Genomic DNA, 21,380 nt, shown 5'->3' with positions numbered 1-21,380 from the left:
CAGCAGTTTTGAAAGAGCCTCTGTGATCTATCGGTCGTTTCATTCTGGAATTCCATTAATTTGACTTGACTTGACTTGATGTGACTGTAAGCTGGCCACAAATGCTGGAGTCATTCAGCGGGACAGGCAGCATCTCTGGAGATGCTTGGACATTTTGTGTCTCTTCGATTTAAACCAGCATCTGCAGTTCCTTCCTACACTTATTGTGAGCAGGTCTTACCTGGGGAAGTCACACTAACCTCGTCCAGTACAGGAGGGGTGGGGGGGGCTCCCTGGCGGGGCGGTTAGCAAGATGTGGGGCAACACAGCACGGAAACAGGCCCTTCGGCCCACCGATTCCACATCCACCAGCGATCCCCGCACATCAACACTCCCCCTACACACACTAGGGACAAGTTTACAATTTTACCGAAGCCAATTAACCTACAAACCTGTACGTCTTTGGAGTGTGGGGGGAAACCGAAGATCTCGGAGAAAACCCGCGCGGTCACGTGGAGAACGTACAAACCCCGTACAGACGGCACCCGTAGCCGGGATCGAACCTGGGTCTCCGGTGCTGCAAGGCAGCAACTCTACCGCTGCCCCACCGTGCCGCCCAAAGAGGTACAGGGGAGGGACAGGGTTGGAGTGGGACACCAGGGCCGAGTCCGCAGATGGTCACCGCAAGTGGGAAGCACGGAGAATGAGGGACTCGCGGGCAACCATCAACCAAGGCAGCGTTGCTCAAAGGCAGGCGGGGCAGGGTGCCAGACCTTGATGTGGGGAGGTTGACTGAATGATCACACTGTTTCCTTAAACACCAGTGTAGCATGGCCGACAGAAGGATTGGTGGGAGTTCACCCTTGGCAATGAAGTGCTGCTGTCTGCCCTCTGTGGCTGCAGCTAACCCTTCCAGCATCATTCCTCATTTGGGACTGGACCTCTGGATTTCACACTTAAGAGTCATAGAGTCATAGATTGATACAGTGTGGAAACAGGCCCGTTGGTCCATCTCGCCCACACCGGCCAACAATGTCCCAGCTACCCTTGTCCCACTTGCCTGCGCTTGGTCCATAACCTTCCAAACCTGTCCCATCCATGTACCTGCCCAACAGTTTCTTAAACGATGGGATAGTCCCAGCCTCAACTACCTCCTCTGGCAGCTTGTTCCATACACCCACCACCCTCTGTGTGAAAAAGTTACCCCTCGGATTCCGATTAAATCTTTTCCCCTTCACCTTGAACCTATGTCCTCTGGTCCTCGATTCCCCTACTCTGGGTAAAAGACTCTTTTAATAGTCTTTAGATCTACCCGATCTATTCCTCTCATGACTTTGTACACCTCTATAAGATCTCCCCTTATCCTCCTGCGCTCCATGGAATAGAGACCCAGCCTACTTAACCTTAAGGGAAAAAATTAATAGGAACCTGAAGGGCAACTTTTTTTTACACAAAGGGTGGTAGGTGTGTGGTAGAAGTAATTGAGGCAGGTACAATCACAATGTTTAAAAAAGATTTGGACAGGTATATGGATAGGGCAGGGTGAGAGGGTTTATGGATCAGATGCAAGCAGGTGGGACTAGTGTAGATGGGACATGTTGGTCGGTAGGGGCAAGTTGGGCTGAAGGGCTTGTTTCCATGCTGTATGACTCCATGGCTATGACCATCTATTATCACGGCTGACCTGAGATACTCCCCTCCCCTTATCACACCGGGTGTGAGAGAGGCCACACACCCCCACTCCATACCTCACCTGGCCCAAGGGTAGGGTTGCCAACTTCCTCCCTCACAAATAAGGGACACAAGGTGACGTCACCCGCCCCGCGCCCCACGTGACCTCACCCGGCCAGCGGCCGCGTGCTCCCGCTCCACCAATGGCGGCCGCCATTGGTGGAGTGGGAGCACGTGGCCGCTGGCCGGGTGAGGTCACGTGGAGCGCGGTGCGGGAGACGTCATCCTGCGTCCCTTATTTGGGAGGGAGGAAGTTGGCAACCCTACTAATGTTGGACAAGGGCAAGACAGTTGTGCCGCATGGAACAAACCGATTGAGCCCCAAAAATACGGGATGTCCCGGCTAATACGGGACAGTTGGCAACCCTGCCCAAGAGACCCTTCCAACCGTGACACGTGGGCTTGGGTCCCCTCACTCTACCACATCTTGCTGCCACAGCCCCCTCCTGTTATCACGGCTGGCCCGTGAGGCGCGGAGGGCGCGTACCTCATTGTGCGTGGAGGGTATTGACCTGTAAAAGCAATGGAGAGGCAAGAGGCACCAGCGCAACGTTGATCACAGTTTCCAACGCGCTCTCACATCTTGGTCTCGTTGACTTCATTGAGCTGCACCGTCAGGTTGTCGTAGGCCTTCTGCGTGTCGCCCTTCATCTCCCTCTCAGTCTGGAGGCAGTAGGCGCAGTGCGGGGTGTCCACTTGCACCGTCTTGCCGAAGTTGGAGAAATCAACCCTGTACTTGCCCTCCTTGGATTTGGAGACAATGGGTGCGAAGCGGTAGCCCCAGAACACCTCCTCCGGGATGTAGGAGGTGCGGACCTGGCACGTGGCGCTGGTGGCCTCGATGGTGCCGTCCAGAAAGACCACCAGCTCAATATCCTGCTCCTTGATGCTCTCGGCCGACATCTCGTAGAAGGGGCTGGTTTTATCAATAATGTGGTAGATGGTTAGCGGGGAGATGAAGAACAGGTTCTCGTTCCCAGCGTCGACCACAAAGTCGATGTTGACCTGGTCCATGATGATGGTCTCGCCCTCTAGCGTCACCGTGGTTTTCAGCAGCTTGCCGTAGATGTGGCTGCCGATGAGCAGGCTCTTCCTGAGGTTGGCCACTCGGATCAGCAGGCAGAGCTTGCCACCACGTTTGCTGATCACGGCGCTCTTGCTGAAGGTGATGGTCTTGGCCCGTTTCTTGGGCTGGGAGATCTTGGCCAGAATAGCTCCGCACATGAAGGAGTTGACGATGACGCCCAGGATGGACTGGGCCACCAGCAGGAAGATGGCCTCGCCGCACTGCTCCGTCACGCATCTATAGCCGTACCCGATCGTCACCTGGGTCTCAAGTGAGAAGAGGAAGGCGCTAGTCAACCCAATGATATTCTGCACACAAGGGATGTGGCTGTGAGAAGGGGAGAATTCAGGCAGGTCCCTGTGCACGTAAGCCACGGCGTACCACAGCAAACCAAAGAGGAACCAACTTCCCAGAAATGCCGTGATGAAGATGGCCATCTGGTACCTCCACTTGAGATCAAGGACCGTTGTCCAAATATCCGTAAGGAAGCTAACGTTTGAATGCTCCCGAACATTTCCAAACTCGATGTTGCATCTCCCATCCTTGGAGACCAGGCGTGCCCTGTGGCGATCGCACCCCGACCGGTTTCTGGTGAATCTCCCGCGGAGGTACTTGAACATCACGTGGGGAGATACCTGTTAATCTGTGAAGACAATGCCAACAAACGTGTTAAACCCATTATTCACGCCCCAGTGATCTCAGAGTACACTCCAAACACATTGCGGCTGCTAAACTGGGGCCGAAACTCGATTTTATCACGTCTCCTGAAATTACAACCCGCGCCAGTATTATTATTAAACGCTTGACTTCGAGAAAAATGGCCCGCTGAAAGTGCCCGTAAATGCTTCAAACAATAACTGGTTACATATTGGGACAAATAAGACCAAATGCCAGTTAATGGTCAACCAGAAGTTAACATCAAGCTGACAAATGAGGAAGATTAGAAGGGAAAGTCCCCTCAGGACATCGTTCCTCCTTCAAGCTTGAAGGTGTGAAGGTTACACTTCCAGGGAAGGAACTAGGCCGCCAAGTTCCAAGCTTGCGATCGCACCTCCTCTACATCTGTGAGACCGAGCATACTTCCCCGAACCCTTGCCTTGCCTACAGTCCACCAGGGCCGGATGGATCTCCCAGTTGCTAACCATTTTAACTCGCCTTTCCATTTCCATACTGGTCTTTCGCGGGCCTCCTCCACTGCCAGAGGGAGGCCGCACGCAAATTGGAAGAACATCACCTCATATTCCGCTTGGTATGAACATTGTATTCTCCAGTTTCAAGTAAGACCCCTGAATGCCCCTCTATGTTGGCCGCCCCCACCCTCACCCCAGTGTGTACACATTTCAGGTCATTCCCCCACTACCCTTCTCATCTACACAGTTGCCCCCTGCCTTCTTTCACCTTTCTTTCCTCTTCCCTCTGCGCCTCTGCTCTATCATCGTTCCTTGCCTCTCTTCCATCTCCTCCATCCGTTCTTCTCCCACCCCTCCCCACCCTGGGTCTACTACCATCCCTCCCCACCCTGGGTCTACTACCACCCCTCCCCACCCTGGGTCTACTACCACCCCTCCCCACCCTGGGTCTACTACCATCCCTCCCTCCCTCCTTTTCCAGATTCTACTCCCCACCTTCTTTCTTATCAGGTTCCACCATTTGCACCCATGTGGCTTCAGCCTTGGTCGCTCTCTTCACTTTCCCTCCCCCCCCACCGGACTCATCTGCCCATCAACCCCTCCTCACCTGCTTCCACCAGTCACTTGCCAGACCTTGCCCTGCCTCTTCCCCTCACCTCTTCGACCAGCGGTCTCCCTATTTCTCCATCAGTCCAAGGAAGGGTCCCAACCCAAAACTTTGTCTGTCCATTTCCTACCCAGATGCTGCCTGAATGCTAACTTCCTCCAGCAGTTTCCTTTTTGCTCGAGATTCCAGTATCTGCGTTCTCTTGATCTCTAGTCCCTCATTCAGCTTGCAAAAGGGAGAAGAAAGATTGGCGGCACGGTGGTGCAGCGGTAGTGTCACTGCCTTACAGCACTTGCAGCGCCAGAGACCTGTGTTCAATCCTGACTGCGGCTGCTTATCTGTATGGAGTTTGTACGTTCTCCCCATGATCTTCGGTTTCCTCCCACACTCCAAAGACATACAGGTTTGTAGATTAATTGGTTTGCTATAAATGTAAAATTGTCCCTAGTGTGTAGGATTGTGCTTGTGTGCGGGGATCGCTGGTCGATGCACACTCGGTGGGCCGAAGGGCCTGTTTCTAAACTAAACTAAACTAAGGTCTTGCATATAATAATGAGCTAGTATGGTCGTAAATTCTCCCAAAGAAGAGGAATTTGCACTCCTAGATCCCTCTGCTCTGCTGCATTCCCCAGGACCCTACTATCCACTGTGGAGTTCCTGCCCCCGCTTAGACTTCCCAAAGTACAACACTTCGCACTTATCTGTATTAAACTCCATTGGTCATTCTTCAGCCCACTTGCCCAGCTGATCAAGATCTTGCTGTAATTTTTGATAACTTATCTTCGCTGTCTAGGAAACAACCCACTTTAGTGTCATCTGCAAATCAGATTAGCTCATGGTTTTATCAAGAATTAAGATGGGAAGTGTGTTTCGTGTCTGTTGAGGCACTGGTGGAAACAGCAGAGAGTGTAAGACCTTTCCCAGATGTTGTAAGGTTCTTGGCTGCAGAAGTAGGATAAAAATTCCTCTTCTGTCTGAGGAGTGAGCTTAGGATGGTGTTGATATGAGACCCACAGACAGCTGGCACTTGCTGACTGTTTGAGTTGTAAACAATGACTCGGGGTTTTAGGGTTGAAACTGGGTCGGGGTGACTGGTACCGTTGGCCTATGAAGTACACCAGCTTTCTATTGTGTGCTGTTCTCATTAATTACTCATCGTACCTGAACTAAATCCCCCTCTGGAATATTGCAAAATTAAATATAATTATATTATGTGGGATTCAGATGCTTCTTGACACTTTCTCCTCTCGTTCGAGATCCTGAGTTTGTACTTCCTCTAATCTAGTATGCTTTTATTCTGCTGCCATTATTTGGGTTATCATTTGGGACCCTGGCTATCTATTTAAACGGGCATAAGGGACCCCATAGTACTATTCAAGGCATAATTCACCCGTCAGAAGACGGCTCCCAATTCAACGTGAGTGAGAATGTGGGATAACATAGAACTAGGATGAACGGGTAGAGTCATAGAGAAATACAGCGTGGAGAGGCCCTTTGGCCCAACTAGTCCCACCTGCCCGCGTTCGACCACACTGGCCAACATATCCCAGCTACACTCAGTGGGATGAAGGGCCTGTTTCCATGTTGCATCTCTAAACAACTAAACCAAACTACCCATGTCCTCCAGCGATGTTGCTTGACACATTGAGTTGTTCTCGCTCTGTGTCTTACTCATGATTCCAACATCTGCTGTTCCTTGCGTCTACAACCCATTCAATGCTCTTGATTTCACACAACATTGTGGCCGCACAGAGGCGAAGGTTGGGTGTATTTTGCCTCCACTCTTGTGTGGTGTATAATTCATTGTAGTAACTGTAATTACAGTTTAGAGGCGTCACTGTGGCTCAGCTGGTAGAGTGAGAACATGCAGGCTCCAATGTTGGGTCACATGGACATGTAGGTAGAGGACTTAGGCTTTGGGGATATTCTGTATAAGACCTCATATCCACCATAAAACAGCAAAGCAAAGAATGGGCCAAAGGGTGAAGGGCACTGTATCTCCAAATTAAACTGAACTAAGTGAGTAACATTGCAAAGGAGAATTACGCCAATTGATCGCTTATTTACATGTGGTTTTATTTCCAGAGCTCTGAGATGAATCTCATAGAGCCATGGAATCATAGTCATAGAGGACAGAAACAAGCTGTTCGGCCCATCTTACCCACGCCACCCAAGATGCCCCATCTATGCTAGTCCCACCTGCCCGTGTTTGGCCCATATGCCTCTAAACCTTAGAAAGACACAAAACACTGGAGCACCTCAGCAGGTCAGGCAGCATCCCTGGAGAACACGGACAGGTAACGCATCGGGTCGGGACCCTTATTCAGACTGAAGAAACCTTTCAATCTTTCAACCTTCGATCCTCCAAACCTTCCCCATCTCTGTGAATGCAGCTTGAGAAATCCGTTCCTCTCTGAGGCCGATGGTGTTATTTTGAATAAAAGTCAACTTTTATTTGTAATAAATCTTGACTCTTCATAGATGCCAACAGGGACATGTAGGACATGTGAGGCCTTCCCTCCTCCCGAGCTGGGGAATCTGCTTCCAGTGTGAGGCGGGAGAGACCTTTCCATTCACGGCACCCTGCCAAGTGAACGGGGACGTCTGCTCTCAGGGGAAAGGCATCCTTATCTGTTAGCTTTACTCATTTAGGTTAACATTTTAGTTGACATTTAGTGCGCGATTGTGCTCTAAGGCTTTAAAATCATAAAGAAAAAGAAGAATAGTTTTCTTGTTTTTATGAGTACTTTTGTTTCCTGTGGCCACGAGCCTTACCGACGACTGCTTGTCCCAGATGATTCAGTGGTGCTCACCATCACAGTGACAGGAGGTGGAGGCTGGGGTTGACCGGCTGTCGAAGCCGTCGTGCGAGAGCAGCCACCCGTGCAGTGCTTGGTTGGGCTGTTGTGGAGTGGGTCTGACACAGGACATAGGACACTGAACCAGGCCACACTGGAGCAACCAGCCTCCACCCTGGGACAGGCAGGCAGCAAGCTTCGGCCAAAGCAAAATCTCACCCCCCCCTCCCCGACATATTCATGAGATGAGTGCGTAAACTAATTGCAGAAACATATATAATGGCATATACACACACAGCCCGAGTGCATTTATAATGGCACACGCAAACAAACACACAAACCCACTCGTACACACACACAAACAAACACACGCATTCATACACACACACAAATGGTCCAGGTATTTATAATGGCGCGCGCACGCACGCGCACGCGCACGCGCACACACACACACACACACACACACACACACACACACACACAGTATTTATAATGGCACACACACACACACGCACACGGCCCTGGTATTCATGCACACATACACTTACACATGCAAACACACACGCATGCACTCACACTCGCATGCATTCAAACAATCACACACACACACACACACAAGTATTCACACAAGCACTCACATGCACACGTGCACATACATGCACACACACACACAACTACTCACACACACACGCACACGTGCACATACATGCATACACACACACAAGTACTCACACAAGCACTCACACACACACACACGTGCACACACACACCGTGAATGGCACAATTGTAACCTTGTATTGTCTTTCCGCTGACTGGGTAGCACGCAACAATAGGTTTACACGTGACAGTAAACAAAACTAAACTGAAGTGATCTTTCCCAAAGACAGGATGTACATGCATCACGGGGGTGTGGCAAAGATTGACCAGATGCTCCCGCGATGAGCGGACTTCTCCAGCAGTCACCAGAGGTTGGAAGGATGAGCGGAGGTCACACCAAAACTTGCATAATTCTGACATTGTTCAACCGGTTGAAGGTGGGGAGGGTTTTTTCTCCATTTGAGGGGTCTGGAGCCAAAGGGCATCATCACTAAATAAGGGGTCGGCGGAGATGAGGAGAAATGGCTTCGCAGGAGTCTTGGAGTCATACAGAGTCGAACAATCTCTTCAACCCAACTTACCCATGCTGACCAAGATGCCTGCATTTGGCTCATATCCCTCTAAACCCTTCCTATCCATGTACCTGCCCAAATGTCTTTTAAATTCTTGCCTTCACCACCTCCTCTGGCAGCTTGTTCTATGTAACCACCACCCTCTGTGTGAAAAAGTTGTCACTCAGGTTTCTATTGAATCTTTCCCCTCTCATCTTAAACCAAGGTCCTCTGGTTCTTGATTCTCCTACACTGGGTAAAACAAGCATTTACCCAATCTCATATTTTTCTCATAATCTCCTGCACTCTGCAAGATCATCCCTCATCCTCCTGAGCTCCAAGGAATAAAGTCCTAGCCTGCTCAACCTCTCCCTTTGGCTCAGGCCCTCAAATTCTGGCAACATCCTCGTAAGCCTTCTCTGCACCCTCTCCAGCTTAGCAACGTCTTCCCTATAACATGGTGACCACAAATGAACACAATACCCCAAATGTGGCCTCGCCAATGTCTTGTGCAACTGTAACATTACCGTCTCAACCAACCTGGTACACCTCCACTCAGTCCGTCTCAACTAACCTGATACACCTCCACTCAGTCCGTCTCAACCAACCTGATCTCCCGGTGGCTCAGCACTTCAACTCCCCCTCCCATTCCCAATCTGACCTTTCTGTCCTGGGCCCCCTCCACTGTCAGAGTGAGGCCCAGCGCAAATTGGAGGAACAACCCCTCAAATTTCGCTGGGGCAGTTTACTCCCCAGCGGTTCGAACGTTGACTTCTCCCACTTCAGGTAGTCCATGCTTCCCCACTCTATCCCCTCCCCCTTCCCAGTTCTCCCACTAGTCTTCCTGTCTCCCACTACATCCTATCTTTGTCCCATCCCCTCCCCCGACATCAGTCTGAAGAAGGGTCTCGACCCGAAACCTCACCCATTCCTTCTCTCCAGAGATGCTGCCTGACCCGCTGAGTTACTCCAGCATTTTGTGTCTACCTTCGATTTAAACCGGCATCTGCAGATTTTTTTCCCTCACAGCTACTATGTTCAATACTCTGATTAATGAAGGCCAATGTGCCACAAGCCATCTTGACCAACCAATCCACCGGTGATGGCACTTTCATAGAAACATAGAAACATAGAAAATAGGTGCAGGAGGAGGCCATTCGACCCTTCGAGCCAGCACCAACATTCATTGTGATCATGGCTGATCATCCACTATCAGTAACCAGAGCCTGCCTTCTCCCCATATCCCTTGATTCCACTAGCCCCAAGAGCTCTATCCAACTCTCTCTTAAATCCATCCAGTGATTTGGCCTCCACTGCCCTCTGTGGCAGAGAATTTTACAAATTCACAACTCTCTGGGTGAAAAAGTTCCTTCTCACCTCAGTTTTAAATGGCCTCCCCTTTAGTCTAATACTGTGGCCCCTGGTTCTGGACTCCCCCAACATTGGGAACATTTTTCTTGCATCTAGCTTGTCCAGTCCTTTTATAATTTTATGTGTTTCTATAAGATCCCCTCTCATCCTTTTAAACTCCAGTGAATACATGCCGTCTTTTCAATCTTTCCTCATATGACAGTCCCGCCATCCCAGGGATCAATCTCGTGAACCTACGCTGCACTGCCTCAATTACAAGGATGTCCTTCCTCAAATTAGGAGACCAAAACTGTACACAATACTCCAGATGTGGTCTTACCAGGGCCCTATACAACTGCAGAAGGATCTCTTTACTCCTATACTGAAGTCCTCTCGTTATGAAGGCCAACATGCCATTAGCTTTCTTCACTGCCTGCTGTACCTGCACGCCAACTTTCAGTGACTGGTGTATAAGGACACCCAGATCTCGCTGCACTTCCCCATTACCTAACCTGACACAGAGGAACTATGTTCCCGCACTCCGAGATCCCTCTGCTCTCACATTCCCCAGAGCTCTGCCATTCTGTGTAGGTCCTGACCTGCATAGACTTACCAAAATGCAACACCTTGCACTTATCTGTATTAAACTCCATTAACCATCTTTCAGCCCCCCCCCCCACCCCCTTCCCAAGATTCTGCTGCAATTTCTAGCAACCCTCTTCACTACCTGCAATGCCTCCCACTGTCATCCATAGCAATGCTTTGGATGAGAATGTACAAGACAGATTAGTAAGTTTGCAGATGACGAGAGAGTGAAAACAGCAATGGTGCCACTCCCCTCTCTATTCCCCTCGTGATCCTATACACCGCTATAAGATCACCCCTCATCCTCCTGCCCTAAAGGAATAAAGTCCTAATCTGCTCAACCTCTCGCTACAGCTCAAGTCCTGGCAACATCCTCGTGAATGTTCTCTGCACTCTTTCCTACTGCAGGGTGAACGCAATACTCCAAATGTGTCCTTACCAGCGTCGTGTACAACCATAACATAGCATCCCAGCTTCCACACTCAATACCCTGACTGATGAAGTGTAACAAAAGCCTTCTTGACCCACCTTATCTACCTGTGATGCCATTTTCAAGGAACTGGGCACCTGCCCCACTAGATCCCTCTGCCCTACAGCACTCCCCTGAGCCTTGCCATCCACTTTAAATGTTCCCCAGTGTCTAATGATGATTCATATTTCTCAGCCAGGGCACCAGCTTCCCACAGTGTCCTTAGATATATTTGATCAGGCTCTGGAGATTTGTCTACTTTCATACACCATACAACGTTCAGCACCTTGTTGACTGTAAGCGTGACCACTTCCATTAACTATCCCAAGTTCCCCTGTCTTTGTGTCCTTCCCTACGGTAAAAACAGCAGAGAAATATTCATTGAGGTCATTGCCCATCTCCTGTGGCTCTTCACAGAGATGGCCACTTCAATTTCTGAGGGCTCCTATTCTCTCTCTAGTCACCCTCTTTCCCTCAATGTACTTGTAAAATCTCTTTGGATTTCCCTTAATATAATCTGCCATTTCCCTTAATAATATCTCCTGCTCTATTTTTGCCTTCCTGATTTTCTTCTTAAGTATGTTCCTCCGTTCCCGGCTGATCCTAGCTGCCTGTACCTGTCCCATGCCTCCTTCGTTTTCCTGACCACAGACTCAATTTCTCCCATCATCCAGGCTTGCTTACTCTTAGCTGCCTGGGTGTGCAGCGTAGGTTTACTAGTGAGGGCGTGCAGCGTAGGTTTACTAGATTAATTCCCGGAATGGCGGGACTGTCATATGTTGAAAGACTGGAGCGACTAGGCTTGTTTACACTGGAATTTAGAAGGAGGAGTTGGCTGCGCCTAACGGCTGCGGCTCTCTGGCAGTCTGTTGTCTTTTTTTCTTTTTTTTTTGTTTGTGTCGGTGTTGGGATGGTTTTTGTTTCTGTTTTTGGCTGTGTATGTGTGGTGGGGGTGTGTGGTGGGGGTGTGGGGTGGGGTGGGGCGGGGGGAAACCTTTATTTTATTAGGTCTCTTCCCCGGGGCGCGGCTCGGCTGCGGGCCTTAACATTGCCGGCGCAGCTCGGCTGCGGGACGTTTCAGTGCCCGGTGCGGCTCGGCTGCGGGCCTTAACATTGCCGGCGCAGCTCGGCTGCGGGACGTTTCAGTGCCCGGTGCGGCTCGGCTGCGGGCCTTAACATTGCCGGCGCAGCTCGGCCGCGGGACGTTTCAGTGCCCGGTGCGGCTCGGCCGCTGGACTTAACATCGCCCGGTGTGGCCGCGGGACGTTTCAGTGCCCGGTGCGGCTCGGCCGCGGGACGTTTCAATGCCCGGTGCGGCTTGGCCGCTGGACTTAACATCGCCCGGTGTGGCCGCGGGACGTTTCAGTGCCCGGTGCGGCTTGGCCGCTGGACTTAACATCGTCAGCGCTGTTCGGCCGCGGGACGTTTCAGTGCCCGGTGCGGCTCGGCCGTTGGACTTAACATCGCCCGGTGTGGCCGCGGGACGTTTCGGTGCCCGGGGCGGCTCGGCCGCGGGGCCTTCCATCCCCTTGCGGGGGCTGTGCGTGTCGTTTGCCTCGGTAGGGGTCGAGCTGCCTGTCCGTGGGTGCGGGGGGAAGAGAGGGGAAGTTTTGTTGCCTCCATCACAGTGAGGGGGTGTTTGGAGTCACTGTGATGGATGTTTGTGTTGGGGTCGGGTGTCCTGTGTTCTTTTCTTTTTTGCTGTATTTTGTGTGACTGCTGAAATTTCGCTCGGTGTTGTGCCGAGTGACAATAAAGTGTTGTTATGTTATGGTGTTATGGTTATGGGATGAGCGGGGATCTTATCGAAACGTATAAGATTATTAAGGGGTTGGACACGTTAGAGGCAGGAAACATGTTCCCAATGTTGGGGGAGTCCAGAACAAGGGGCCACAGTTTAAGAATAAGGGGTAGGCCATTTAGAACTGAGATGAGGAAAAACGTTTTAAGTCAGAGAGTTGTGAATCTGTGGAATTCTCTGCCTCAGAAGGCAGTGGAGGCCAATTCTCTGAATGCATTCAAGAGAGAGTTAGATAGAGCTCTTAAGGATGGCGGAGTCAGGGGGTATGGGGAGAAGGCAGGAACGGGGTACTGATTGAGAATGATCAGCCATGATCACATTGAATGGCGGTGTTGGCTCGAAGGGCCGAATGGCCTCCTCCTGCACCTATTGTCTATTGTCTATTGTCTATTGATTAGTTCAGGAGTCATGGTCGGCACAGACCTCGTGGGCCGAAGGGCCTGTTCATGTGTTGTACTGTTCTAAGTTCTGTTTATGAACAGGCAAGCAGGTACCCAGTGCCTCCCAGCCAGCAACCTTCTAATTTGCAGAAACAATTGATGGTGTGTGCATGTGTGTCTCTTTCCTTCTCCCTCCCCCTCTCCCTCTCCTCCTCCCTCCCCCTCTCCCTCTCCTCTTCCCTCTCCCTCTCCCTATCCTCCTCCTTCTCCCCCTCCCTCTCCCTGAGATTCCTAATTCAGGAACAGTCAACAATGCTGAGAGAACAAGGAGGACGGGAATCATTGCAGAAGATCAGTTCAGTTTAGTTCATTGTTACGTGTACCGAGCGAGGTACAGTGAAAAGCTTTTGTTGCGTGCTAACCAGTCAGCGGAAAGACAATACATGATTACAAGCAACCCATTCACAGTGAACAGGTACATGATAAGGGAATAGCGTCCAGTGCAAGGTGAAGTCTGCAAAGTCAGATCAAGGATCGTCCGAGGGTCACCAGAGAGGTAGAAGATTCATTCCTACCTACTGCGGAGGTCCTGCCGACAGCTTGGGCCTTTCCCGGGGCTATGCCAGTGTCCAAGGCACGTCGCTGGGTGGAAACTATGGGTTTAGTCAGCTGCGTATGTTGTAATCCAGGGCACATGCCACAGTTTAAGTGGCCGGAGCACAGAGAGCCCTGTTAGAAAGGAGAATGTGTCAGCTCCAACCCATTGCATGGATTTCCTGAACAACCCACGTTGTTTATTGCCATGGTTAGGATTAAACAAAGCGATTAAAAACGGATTAAGATAAAATAAACACATTGGGAGCACCCCACCTGAAATGGCCCCTAACCCTGCCCTTGTGCTCTGAGGTAGACCACCTTGTTCCCCGTGCTGTGTGCTACCCCCACTCCCCTGGACACTGGTCATGCTTCTTCTGACCCACCTCCTTCACACTCAAGGTCTGCGTCCACTTTACCTGCTGACCTTTAAAATAAACTCCCGTCAGACGAATGAATTTCACCCACAAGTCCTGCTCAAACTCCAGAGGACTTTTCACGGTGGGATGGCAATATCTCAGATCTAAATCTCCGGGTGTTTTATTCTGCTCGAGAATCAACATGTCTCTTCAAATGCCGCGTTTTTATCCTGCCTTCGAAGGGATTTAACATATAACATATATAACAACTACAGCATGGAAACAGGCCTGTCCGGCCCTACCAGTCCACGCCGACCATTCTCCCTGACCTAGTCTCATCTACCTGCACTCAGACCATAACCCTCCAATCCCCTCCTATCCATATACCTATCCAATTTACTCTTAAATAATAAAATCGAGCCAGCCTCCACCACTTCCACCGGAAGCCCATTCCATACAGCCACAACCCTCTGAGTAAAGAAGTTCCCCCTCATGTTACCCCTAAACCTTTGTCCCTCAATTCTGAAGCTATGTCCCCTTGTTGGAATCTTCCCCACTCTCAAAGGGAAAAGCTTACCCACGTCAACTCTGTCCGTCCCTCTCAAAATTTTAAAAACCTCTATCAAGTCCCCCCTCAACCTTCTACGCTCCAAAGAATAAAGACCCAACCTGTTCAACCTCTCTCTGTAGCCTAAGTGCTGAAACCCAGGCAACATTCTAGTAAATCTCCTCTGTACCCTCTCCATTTTGTCGACATCCTTCCTATAATTTAGTCTCTGGAGTCTCTGACTCAAAAAGGCAGCCGGCATCATTGGAGACCCACAGCACCCTGACCAAGCACTCATCTCATTCCTGCCATCGGGTAGAAGGTACAGGAGCCTGAAAACTGTAACATCTGGAGACAACTTACAGCAGATGTACAGGTGCGCGGGTTAATTGGCTTCGGTCAAGATTGTAAATTGTCCCCAGTGTGTAGGATAGTTGCCGTGCTGTGTCACTAAAGTAAAGCAAACTAACATCAACCTACACACCGGCGCATATTTTGGGATGTGGGAGGAAACAGTAGCACACGGATGAAACCCATACCCTCACAGTTAGAACGTGCAAACTCCACACAGACACCAGGATTGAACCCGGGTCTTTGGCACTGTGAGGCGGCAGCTCTACCTGTTGTGATAAACAACATCCAAATATCCATATCCATCTTCACTTTGAGTAGGAAGGAACTACAGATGAGACCGCACTTGGAGAATTGTGTGCAATTTTGGTCTCCTAATTTGAGGAAGGACATTCTTGCTATTGAGGGAGTGCAGCGTAAGTTCACCAGGTTAATTCCTGAGATGACTGACATATGAATGGGTCGACTGGGCTTGCATTCACTGTCATTTAGAAGGATGAGAGGGGATCTTATAGAGACGTATAAAATTCTTAAAGAATTGGACAGGCTAGATGCAGGAAAAATGTTCCGATGTTGGGGGTGTCCAGAACCAGGGGTCACAGTTTAAGTATAAGGGGTAGGCCATTTAGGACTGAGATGAGGAAAAACGTTTTCACCTAGAGAGTTGTGAATCTGTGGAATTCTCTGCCACAGAAGGCCGCGGAAGACAATTCACTGGATGTTTTCAAGAGAGAGTAAGGCTTAGCTGTTAGGGCTAAAGGAATCAAGGGATATGGGGAGAAAGCAGGAACGGGGTACTGATATTAGATGATTAGCCATCTGACTCGAAGGGCCGAAGGGCCGAATGGCCTTCTCCTGCACCTATTTTTCTATGTTTCTACAGCTGCTGGTTTAAACCGAAGATAGACACAAAATGCTGGAGTAACTCAGCGAGACAGACAGCATCTCTGGAGAGAAAGATTGGGTGACGTTTCCAATCAAGACCCTTCTTCTGATGATCTTCTGATGCTGCCTGTCTGAGTTACTCCAGCATTTTGTGTCTATGTTCCATTTTCACTTTATTTGCTTGAATCCATTCCTTCCCAAATAAAATTCAATGAAACATTTGAACCTATTTTAACTCTTTGCAGTTGGGAAAAATGTCATAGAGTCATACAGTGATACAGTGTGAAAACAGGCCCTTCAGCCCAACTCGCCCACACCGGCCAACAATGTCCCAGCTACCCTAGTCCCACTTGCCTGCGCTTGGTCCATAACCCTCCAAACCTGTCCTATCCATGTACCTGTCCAGCTGTTTCTTAAACAATGGGATAGTCCCAGCCTCAACAACCTCCTCTGGCAGCTTGTTCCATACACCCACCACCCTCTGTGTCAAAAATGTCCTACCTTGGAAGTGGCAGCGATGTGGCCCCTGTGCCAGGAATGAACACACACCTTTGGCTCCAACTCTCCACACAAACACCTCGGCCCTGGCTTGCTAGAAACACCCAGAATTAGTCACAAGTCTCCAACCCCTTCCATATAACTGGGTTTCGTCTCAATTGGTTGCTTCCAAATTTGTATGCAACTTGACTCTTGAAGGTAATGCCATTAAATGAAAAGCAAGAATTTGTACATTAGCATCTTATTAATCTTTTCTAACGAGCAAGTATCTCCTTATCAAGCCATTGCGGCACATTTAATCCAGAACCTGTTAATAAAATGTGGTTTACCCAAGGATTTGCTCCTGACTCATGCCAGGAATGGCTGTTATCCCCCTCCAGGGGTGAAGCATAACAGGACTTAATTTAATTCAATTGCCCTATTTGCAATGAGAATGTGTGGAGCTGAGAGCCTGAAACAGCCTGAGCCACACATCGGTCTCACAATGAAGGTATTTGCATTTTGAAGGGTGTGAATATATTTGTGTTAACACGGTCATTTTACTTGGCCCAAGGACGTTCCAGTGCATTAAACAACTTCCAAAAGGTAACGTGATGCATCAAAGGTCCAGTTAAGGTCGCTGCTGTTTGTGTGAGCAGGTGAGGGGGGAGTACACACACCCACACACACACAGGTGGGCGGCACGGCGGTGCAGCAGGTAGAGCTGCTGCCTCACAGTGCCAGAGACCCCGGTTCGATCCCGTCTTTGGGTGCTGTCAGTGTGGAGTTTGCACGCTCTCCCTGTGACTGTGTGGGTTTCCTCCGGGTGCTTCAGTTTCCTCCCACATTCCAAAGGTGAGGGAGTTTGTAGGTTAATTGGCCCTCTGTAAATTACCCCTCGTGTGTAGACAGTGGATGAGAAAATTGGATAACATGGAACCAGTGTGAATGGGTGATCGATGGTCAGCGTGGACTCAGTAGGCCAAAGGGCCTGTTTCCGCGCTGCATCTCTAAACTAAACTAAACTAAACTAAAGTGAGTGGTTTGATTAGCTGCAAAGAAACGTTATGTCAGCCACAGGGCAATTTCTGCATTTCAACACGTTGTATTCCTAACAATCCTCCATTTGCAAACAGTGATGACGAATGTTAACATAGAAACATAGAAAATAGTTGCAGGAGTAGGCCATTCAGCCCTTCGAGCCAGCCCTACCATTCAATATGATCATGGCTGATCATCCAAAATTAGTACCCCGTTCCTGCTTTCTCCCCATATCCCTTCATTCCATTTGCCCAAAGAGCCAAATCTAACTCTCTTGAAAATCCAGTGAATTGGCCTCCACTGCGTTCTGTGGCAGAGAATTCCACAGATTTAACAGTGGCTGGAACTTGAGGGGTGGATGCGAGGGCAATGTTTCACCATGGCGTCACTGAAAACCAACCAGGCATCATATGTAGGGTCGCCAACTGTCCCGTATTAGCCAGGACATCCCGTATTTTGGGCTAAATTGGTTTGTCCCGTACGGGACCGCCCTTGTCCTGTATTAGTAGGGTTGCCAACTTCCTCACTCCCAAATAATGGACAAAGGGTGACGTCACCGCCCCGCGCCCCACGCGGCCGCCATTGGTGGAGCGGGAGCACGTGGCCGCTGGCTGGGTGAGGTCACGTGGGGCGCGGGGCGTTGACGTCACCCCTTGTCCCTTATTTGGGAGTGAGGAAGTTGGCAACCCTCATACGTCTCCCACCAAGGGAAGCCCAGATCAGGCAGGACCTTGGCGTGCAGCTCTCTCCCTTCCACTGTGGAGCTGGACTCTTGAGGTGTGCCGCTCCTAAGCCCCGGCCTTTCACACACACACACACACACACACACACACACACGCACACACACACACACACGCACACACACGCACACACACACACACACACACACACACACACACACACGCGCGCGCGCGTTCACCATCTCACTCTGAGACCATCCAGCTCTGTTCATTCACCTATTTATTATTCGCGGCAAACCCCAGTCTCATTCACACAAACGCAACACTACCCAGCTTTAGACTTCAGACATCAGAGATACAGTGCGTAAACAGGCCCCTCGGCCCACCGAGTCTGCGCTGACCAGTGATCAACAGTATCCTACGCACTGGGGACAATTTACAATCTTATCGAAGCCAATTAATCTACAAACCTGCATGTTGTTATGACGTGGGTGGAAACCGGAGCACCTGGAGAAAACCCACGTGGTCACAGGGAGAAATTACAAACTCCGTACAGACAACACCTGTGGTCAGGATCGAACCCGGGACTCTGGCGCTGTGGGGCAGCAACTCTACCGTGTGGCACTGAGCCGTCCTTCCAGCTGCTCCAGAGCCCACCGCAGGTACCACAGCACTCCCAGTGTCCTGCCCACGCACTCTCCAAACTCCATCCAGTTCCCTTGCCATATTGATGATTGAAAGGCACAGCATGCAACCAGGCACCCATTCACACTAGTGCTATGTTATCCCACTTTCACATCCACACGAGGGAGATTGGTACAGTGACCACTTCACCTACAAACTGCACGTTTTTGGGGCGTGGGAGGAAAGCGTAGCACCCAGACGTAACCCATGTAGTCACAAGGAGGATGTGCAAACTCCGCACAGACAGCACTCGAGGACAGCATCAAACACGGGTCTCACACGCTGTGAGGCAGCAGCTGCTGCAGTCAGTAATGTTGCTTTCCACAAAATCTTAAGACTGGGGGCCAAAGCACTTATAAATCCTGTCTGAAGAAGGGTCTCGACCCGAAACGTCACCCATTCCTTCTCTCCCGAGATGCTGCCTGACCTGCTGAGTTACTCCAGCATTTTGTGAATAAATCGATTTGTACCAGCATCTACAGTTATTTTCTTATACTTATAAATCCTTTCTCTCATCTTGAAACACGCTCCATTCAACTCAAATAATTCACTGAGCACTTTCTGTGTTTCCATCAGCTCCTGAAGACCAAGGGTCAGCAGGAAGCCTGCCTGAAGGACAATGCAGAGCTGGCATAGCTCTGGGTGGCTATGCCAGCTCCCACCTGCCATTCCGACTTCACTTCGTAGGCTGCCGTTCTATTTCCAAAAGCCGTTCAGGCATCCTGTCTGGTGGAGTCTGGAAAACTGTCAGTCCATGCGGGATTATGCAGGCTTCGAGAGACAGCTTGGTTTGGGAACAGCTCCATCCAAGACCGCAAGAAATTGCAGCAGATTGTAGACGCAGCCCAGACCATCACACAAACCAACCTCCCTTCCATTGACTCCATTTATACCTCACGCTGCCTCGGCAAGGCCAGCAGCATAACCAAGGATGAGTCGCACCCTGGCCACTCCCTCTTCTCCCCTCTCCCATCGGGCAAAAGGTACAGAAGTGTGAAAACGCTCACCTCCAGATTCAGGGACAGTTTCTTCCCAGCTGTCATCAGGCAACTGAGTTACCCGAAACGTCACCCATTCCTTCTCTCCTCGATGCTGCCTGACCTGCTGAGTTACTCCAGCATTTTGTGATACCTTCGTGGGCTAGGTGAAAACGAGTTACAGACAATGAGACTCGACAAGATGACTTTGAAGCTAGTACAATGACTATCTGAAGTAGATACCCGCTGTCCACCCCTGAATTGGACCTTGGTTAGAATGTAGTAGACTAACCATTGGAATGATTGCTTGAAAGGTGTGAGGATCGGTGCTGATGCATCATCTATTCACCATTCATTTCACCTTCTCCTACCATCTATTCCACATTTTCCTTGAACCTCATCTCTTGTGATGTTGTGGTTTCACACATTACCCTTCTTCATCTCTGTGTCTCCCTCTCCCCTGAATCTCAGTTTGAAGAAGGGTCTCAACCCGAAACGTCACCCATTCCTTCTATCTAGAGATGTCGCCTGTCCCGCTGAGTTACTCCGCCATTTTGTGTCTTTCTTTGGTATAAATCTGCAGTTCCTTCCTACACTAAAAGCATGTTTTATTTGGAATCCCTCCCAGACAGGTACATGGATCGGATAGGTTTAGAGACATATCCTGACGTTCCTTTTCCGTCAAAACAACCTACTCCAATGAATTCAGGCAAGTTCCTGACCTACCTTCAAAATTGACCTTGCCCCAATTTAGAATTTGAACTCATGGTCTCTATCCTTAACTATGTTAAACCTAATAGAACAGTGGACGCTGGGTCCAAACGGCTCATCCACAAACACTTCATCCACTTGCCTCTCCTAATTTCCCAAGTCTAGATCAAGTGTTGCCCTCTCCCGTGTGGGGTCTCTACATATTGCCGGAGGAAACTATCCTGAATACTTTTGACAAATTCCACCCCGTCTAAACATGTCACACTATGATATTCCCAGTCAATATAGGGAAATTTAAAATTCCCACTACAACAACCTTATTTGAACTGCAGCTGTCTGCAACCTCCTGGCATATTTGCTCAGTGCAAGAAAATAACTGGTACAAATCGAAGGTATTTATTCACAAAATGCTGGAGTAACTCAGCGGGTCAGGCAGCATCTCAGGAGAGAAGGAATGGCCGATGTTTCGGGTCTAGATCCTTCTTCAGACTGATGTCAGGGGGGGCGGGACAAAGGAAGGATATAGGTGGAGACAGGAAGACAGTGGGAGATCTGGGAAGGGGGAGGGGAAGAGAGGGACAGAGGAACTATCTAAAGTTGGAAAAGTCAATGTTCATACCACTGGGCTGCAAGCTGCCCAGGCGAAATATGAGGTGCTGTTCCTCCAATTTCCGGTGGGTCTCACTATGGCACTGGAGGAGGCCCATGACAGTAAGGTCAGACTGGGAGTGGGAGGGGGAGTTGACAGGAAGACAGTGGGAGATCTGGGAAGGGGGAGGGGAAGAGAGGAACATTCCCATCGACTATTTAGTACGCTCCCAACATGGTGATCATCCCTTTCTTGTTCCTCAGCTCAACCCTCATAGCCTCATTGGATGAACCGTCTGTGATGTCACCTCTGGATCGTTTCATTCCAAAGAGGAAGAAAGATTCTAGGGGGCGAATGGGACGACTGTGGGTGACAAGGGAAGTTAAGGACAGTATAAAACTAAAAGAGAAGGCATATAACATTGCAAAGGTTAGTGGGAAG

The 21,380-nt window shown here is 49.9% G+C and overlaps 1 protein-coding gene across 1 annotated transcript; it reads right to left on the bottom strand.

The window, feature by feature from the left end:
* Window positions 1-2,240: 2,240 nt before the first annotated feature.
* Window positions 2,241-13,712, bottom strand: LOC144608663 (ATP-sensitive inward rectifier potassium channel 1-like). Its single transcript, XM_078426650.1, has 2 exons — window positions 13,620-13,712; window positions 2,241-3,419 (listed from the first exon to the last, which is right to left on the bottom strand). Exon 2 carries the CDS (start codon window positions 3,394-3,396, stop codon window positions 2,287-2,289), a length of 1,110 nt encoding a protein of 369 aa, XP_078282776.1. The 5' UTR covers window positions 3,397-3,419; window positions 13,620-13,712; the 3' UTR covers window positions 2,241-2,286.
* Between the last annotated feature and the right edge of the window lie 7,668 nt (window positions 13,713-21,380).

This window comes from Rhinoraja longicauda, chromosome 32, assembly GCF_053455715.1.
Source record: "Rhinoraja longicauda isolate Sanriku21f chromosome 32, sRhiLon1.1, whole genome shotgun sequence".
Classification (NCBI taxonomy): domain Eukaryota; kingdom Metazoa; phylum Chordata; class Chondrichthyes; order Rajiformes; family Arhynchobatidae; genus Rhinoraja; species Rhinoraja longicauda.
The sequence above is the reverse complement of the archived record's forward strand: the minus strand, read 5'-3'. Positions and strand labels throughout refer to the sequence as shown.

Excerpts from the sequence above, each read along its gene's own strand:
- LOC144608663 (XM_078426650.1), bottom strand. The coding sequence starts at position 3,396 with ATGTTCAAGTACCTCCGCGGGAGATTCACCAGAAACCGGTCGGGGTGC.